The sequence below is a fragment of the Convolutriloba macropyga genome, chromosome 8, assembly GCF_964194025.1.
Source record: "Convolutriloba macropyga chromosome 8, txConMacr16.3, whole genome shotgun sequence".
NCBI classification, from domain to species: Eukaryota; Metazoa; Xenacoelomorpha; order Acoela; family Convolutidae; genus Convolutriloba; species Convolutriloba macropyga.
Genome location: NC_134475.1, coordinates 28,707,822 through 28,713,821, shown reverse-complemented (window position 1 = coordinate 28,713,821; position 6,000 = coordinate 28,707,822). Strand labels below are relative to the sequence as shown.

Here is a 6,000-nt window from a genome sequence, read left to right as displayed (position 1 = left end):
TTTGAGCCTCCAAATTTTAATTTGTAGCTTCATAAATTATTCATACAAGTCAGGGAAAATTAAGCAAAAGAAGGAATAAAATCATGGCTGTCATAGCCAAATTGTATACAATTTGATCACGTTATAAATTAAAATTCAATATTATATTTTTTACACCAACGCTTAAAGAACCTACACAATAAGGCTTACATAAACAGGTAATCGAGAATGATGACAGCTACAGATATGCATTGATAAAAGATAACAAATGGATAGGATATAATAACGAGGAGAATCAAAATTTTGGCACCGTACAGACCTATTAAAAAGACCTGCCAGAGTTGGTGTCCCATTGATTCCATCGATTGATTAGCGTAAATCAAGACAAATTTATATATTGATCAATGGATAGAAATCTACATCTCATCGATGACGCGTGATAATTTGCTGACAATGGGCAAGAAAACATACATAAAACTTAAATTCAGTATCTATGATTCAGAAGAAATAATAGAAAAATCATAGTTCGATCCAGCGGAGCCATACCAAAATCACTATAGTGAATTTTTAATGCTCAACGTAAAATACTAATGGAGCATAGTAAGATAAAACTATGGGATTCAACGAAATTACCATGATCCATCGCTGGTAATCTATGGGACCCAACGGATGTGCTCTTTTAGCAATCTTACTGATAGTCAAAGCCTCTGTTCTGGTTAACTGATCACAGCTCTCACATCCTTCCTCAAAAACTTGCCCCAAATAGAATTAAAAGGATGGCAAAGGGCTGTCGTGGCGTCATTCGAGTCTACCATCGGTCGATTCTCATTGGCCCACTTGAAGAGAGAGCCCTCAAGGTTGTACATTTGCATATTTGGTACTGCACTTTGGTCACTACTCGATTGAGTTTTCTCTGAATTCTTTACTTTAGTTTTACAATGCTGAGCGAGCTTTGTAATGAGGTCACTGGAACGGAAACCAAGAGAACAGTATGCTACGACTGTCGTACTCTCACTCAGACTTGAGTCACCTGAAATCAACAACACGTTATCATCAGTTAAAAGGAAACATTAAAATGGGAATCACTTAAACATGAACAGTTACAGGAACCACATATCACAACACACAGGAAAAAGTGAGCAGCGAATTAAGATCGAGAAAAGGCTGAGATCAAGAATAAAACACTATCTCCAAAAGTCGCCTCAGTATACGCACTGTGCCACATCATAATTTAATTTATAGCATCCTCTTAAAATAATAGTGCCCTCATAAAAATAGAATTCCGGTATCTTTTCCGTTTGTGCCCCCCCCCCCCCCCCCCCCCCAGCAGCTTAGTGGGAACATATATTTTTTTGGGGGCGGTGGAGAAAAGTTTTTTTCTAATTGAAAACCATTTCACACGATTTAAGAAAACAACCGACTAACGTTGGGCGAATTTCTCTCGTCGGCGAGCGTTTGGCTTTGTCAGTAGCTAGCCACACTTCAGTGAGGCTAGCTTTATCTTAATTGAAGAGGCGTAAGGTTAGCGCAACGGGGGGCTGATGGGGGAGGGGGGTGTGGGGGCAACAGCGGGAGGGGGGCAACTGTAGGAGGGGGCTCTTTGGCTGCACGGGGCCCTTACGGCCTAAAAGATGTGCAGGGACGGGGATTGGTGGGGGTTGCACTGAGGGTGGGCTGATGAGGTGGGGGGGGGGGTTGTTGGGGGGGGGGGTAACCTCTAACCGCCCTTCACACCATAAGTATAAGTCTCAGAACAGTTTCTCTGAATCGGAAACTAGTGAGCTGAAAGGCTCTAAGAGAACTTAATGCTCGCTGGGCGCTACCTGTTTATCTCATTTTTGAGGACGAAAAGTCAAATGGGCCAAACTAAAAAGCGGTCAAACAAAAAATCGTATTAAAAAGACCGACATGACTCATATAATTGCTACAAAGTATCGTCGGAGAAAAGGCTCTCAAACGACAGAGTGGAGGCCCGATTCTTGCTAGCCTGCTCCACTAGGGTGTTAGAACGATTTGTCCGAGAGGGTGCAATAAGTTCACTAATAGGCTTCCATTAACGGAGCTCCAAAAAATTTTATTAGGCTTAAAATTACGAACAAGAGATCAAGTAGAACCGCAAAAGTGAAAGACCTAAAAGTGATCGAAAAGACAAAATGGACCTGGCAAAAATTCTGCATAAAGACAGCAGACCGCAACAATTGCTTGAAACTGCCCTCGAGAAAAATTAAAAACTAACGCAATCAGAAAATTAAAAACAACACAATTACAAAAATTAAAAAGTTTCTTCTGAATAAACTATATGGGGAGAGAATCATTACTCGGTGAACCAATGCAGAACAAAACTCGATGATTCGCATTACTCTATTTTTTAAACGTCAAAAAAATTTTCTACACGGCATTAATGTTCCGCAAAATTCTCTTTGCACTTGACTTAATAAAATGGGACGTTATCTTGAAGAAGTTAGCTTTTTTGATATTTTTCCTTTCTTTCGTAACGGTATTGGCATTGAAAGATCTACTCTTCATTTTCGGTTTCTTTGTAGCTTGAAGTTTCTTGAGTGTTTTTCTATTTTTTAGAGTGTGGTGTTGGCTGAATTGTTTGCGTATTTTTGAGATCATGTAGAGAGTTAGAGTTTTCGGCATCAAAGTTCAATAGTAGTGTTTACTTGCTCTCTAGCATTACTTTCCCTTAATAGTCCGCAATATTTTCTCAGGAATCCTCTGTTCCGTAGAGTGTTCACGGACTGTTCAATTTCAAGCGCATGTTTTTTTGCACTAACATTTTCCAAGATCGCGCTATTATAGATCGTCAAACGGCTTCGCCGCAATTACAGCCCCGCGTTTTTCCGGATTATATCCCACGGCGGATAAGAGGACTGCTGGGGGCTCGCTAGCAGTAGATGCTCTAAAAGGACGCAATTTGTTTCATTGGAGCACAGGAATACATATTTTGCAACGGATTGGAACTGCCTGGATTGCAACGGTTAACAATGTATTATTTCTGAGAGAGTACAAAACTAGTACATCACTTTGGTCTTGCTTTTATGTCGGCTTACTTTTACATCGGTTTACTTTACGTTTACCGTGATGTTCAGTTGGTCATTGCTTCTCAGAAAATTTTATTGCCTCGCAGGGTAAGTTTGGAATCAATTTGGAAGATTTCTTTTAATCTTCTTTACGCAATGTGCCATTTTTCGGCTCATGCAGTTTGTAAAGCTTTATTTCTATACCATCATTAAAGCTTGCTTAGCCTGCATTACGGAAATTGATACACAAAAAATTGATGAAACGGTTTGAAGCAATGAAGGTTGTGAAAGTAATCTAATTTACCCTTGGGTTAATAAAAACCAGAGCGGATGGCATTTTTTGTGACATCAATCCAAAACACTTAATACCTCAGTGGAAACCAAAACTTGAGTGAAGGCATTTTGATCTCTGGTCTAATTTGAAATAAATGTTTACAGCCACTACTTTCCACACAAGCCTTCAATTTATCTCTTTAAAATTTGTAACGTGAATCAGAGTGGCAACCACGAGTATATACAAGGATTCATCGCTAAAAACTTTTTGAGCGCAAGAGAAACCGTTTCTTGATCAACTTCAGTAATTTTAAAAAAGCAGACTGAAGACTAACTTAACTTGGATTTTCGCACTTCGTCCTGTTCATTCTAAATATTGTAAATGAAAGTTGGAAACAAGATGTGTTGAACTCTGAAACTAAACGTCTTTTCTCAAAAAACGCTTCGCACCAGAACTTGAATCCCATTGCTCATTGAAAGGAACTGCATAAACCACAATTTTTCAACAAAACTTTCGGTCTTTTAAAATAATCAGTCCTTAATATACTCTCAAAGGACTCTTCAAACAACACAGTTTCTCAGCATCGCAACCCTAAGTAATCGACAATTAAAAAACAAACATAGCCGGCAGACTGCCGGAATAGCTGCGAAAACAACTTGCGTGCCGTTTAATACAGATAGAAACCGATAAAGATATAAGTTGAAAAAGCTATCTACGCCGCTCAAAAAACTCTATGTAAAAAACATTCAGCGATTCTCAGAGAGACATAAATGTGAGAACAAATAAACTCAGAAAAAGACAAATGTGAGGACATTCGCATAATTTTCTGAAAAAATGCTTAAATTAGTGATATTAAAATCTTCAGACCCACTTCGTTGTCTCCAGAAACTATCCAGTAACCCAATTGCAAGAATTTCAAGAAAATTCACTGGCCCATAAACATCGAAAAACTCGGAAAATGATAAAATCTTAAGCAATTTTGAAAATTCAAATTTTATCAAAAAATTGCAACAATTTGTGATAATCAGATATTGAAAACCATTTCATTGCCAACAACTACGCAGTAACCGATTATCAAACTGATGGCCCCAGATGCCGGAAGAACTAAAAAATATGACAAAAATTGCTAGTTTTGCCACTATAAATTATCTAGTAACCTATTGTCAAACCCTAGAGAAGAATCCCTGGCCCCTGAGGCTGGAAAAACTTGAAAAATGATGAACTTGAAAATCGCGAAAAATGCTTTGACTCTGGTGTTGAAGTTGGCATAAACAAATATAATCGTTAGCACAAAAGACATTTTGCATAGCATAATAGCCAGATAAACCATGACGGACCATTAAAATAACCAAATTAACAAAAAATTTAAGAAAATTGACAAAGTAAAATTATTGCATTCAGAGCACAAAAACAGCGAAAACTGACCTTTTCACCTTGAATTTAGGCCCCAAAGCATTTTCAGCACATTGAGAACCTGAAAAGCTACTAGAGACTTCTGAGGTCCTCTTTTGCACATTAATGCCCACCGAGCTGTAACTGCTTATCCCGCCTCAAAACCTCAAAGTCACGGAAAAGGATACGAAAACATCTAACAAAAAATTTAGCAGGACCAATTGGATCTAACTAATTGAATTAACTAATGACCTGACACTCCACATTTTTACAGCAATATTAAACTAAAACAGGTAAAAAAAAAGCCAATGTCCTTATATGCGCAAAAAGAAACAAAATCTAGAAATAATTAGAAAATTTTGTTTACCAAGATCTAGTGTTTTGAAAAACAATAATACAACGCTATAATAATAATTCGCAAAAATAACAAAAATTTAACTTTAGGAAAATATTGATCAAACCATCCTTAGAATGAGTACAAAGTACAACAATATACTGGCAAACAATGGCAGACAAAGCAAAAAGAGAAAAACTATTGAAATTAAAATAAATCAGAAATTTGTTTAGAAATCAATGAAGCCAAAGTAAAGCCAGCAAATAACTAAATTCCAAAATCCTTAATCACAGCAAACCATAAATTTAGAAGTCGTAAAAAATATTTTAGCGGTTCTAATGGCTGGAAAAGGAAATATAGAAATAAAAAGGAAGGCAAGATACACATTTTCACTTAGACAACTCGAAAACAAAAGGTTTCTCAGGCAATAAAAAAGTTAGCTAAAAACCTAATAAAAACCAGAATCATACCACTAAAAAGCCAATGAGAACTTAGTGACAAGACCACTTGAATAAAAAACAACAACGCAAGACTAAAATTTAACTTTTAATTCTTAAGAATTTGTCAAAATTATAGAAACGACTGCTATAAAATCCAGCGAAAAACTCGATCACTTTTTTTCTCATTAGCAACCAAAGAAAAATGTCATATATGAGACTAAATAAAGCCAACAAAAATAAATCAATTTTCGCAAATACTAATGAACTAGCTTATATTTTCGAATATTGATTGTATAAAAGTAATCGAAGTTATTAACTACGAACTGAATGATTTTTTTTCAATTAAAGATATTTTCAATATTAACTTGATTACCTGTCAATATTGAAAAGAAATGATAACAGAACAATAATTCAACAATTACATGCAAAACACAAAAATTCATTAATATTTTGAGAAGACGAACAGCGTAAAGTTCATAAAGCAATAGCTAAGACCTGAGACAATTAAAGCGATTGATTTAAGGATACTTAGCAACTGATACGACCGGTCATTAA

The 6,000-nt window shown here is 36.4% G+C and overlaps 1 protein-coding gene across 2 annotated transcripts in view; it reads right to left on the bottom strand.

Annotated features, from left to right (window-relative positions):
* The window catches only part of LOC142344059 (uncharacterized), a 390,373-nt gene continuing 384,373 nt past the window's right edge, over window positions 1-6,000 (bottom strand). The window contains exons 4-5 of one of the 2 annotated variants that reach the window (XM_075395535.1): window positions 672-1,009; window positions 1-298 (exon numbers count right to left, since the gene is read on the bottom strand). In XM_075395535.1, coding sequence (XP_075251650.1) covers window positions 696-1,009 — 314 coding nt within the window. In that variant the 3' untranslated portion in view covers window positions 1-298; window positions 672-695. Of the gene's footprint in view, window positions 1,010-6,000 lie in introns of both variants that reach the window. The other variant, XM_075395534.1, reaches the window with a different exon arrangement.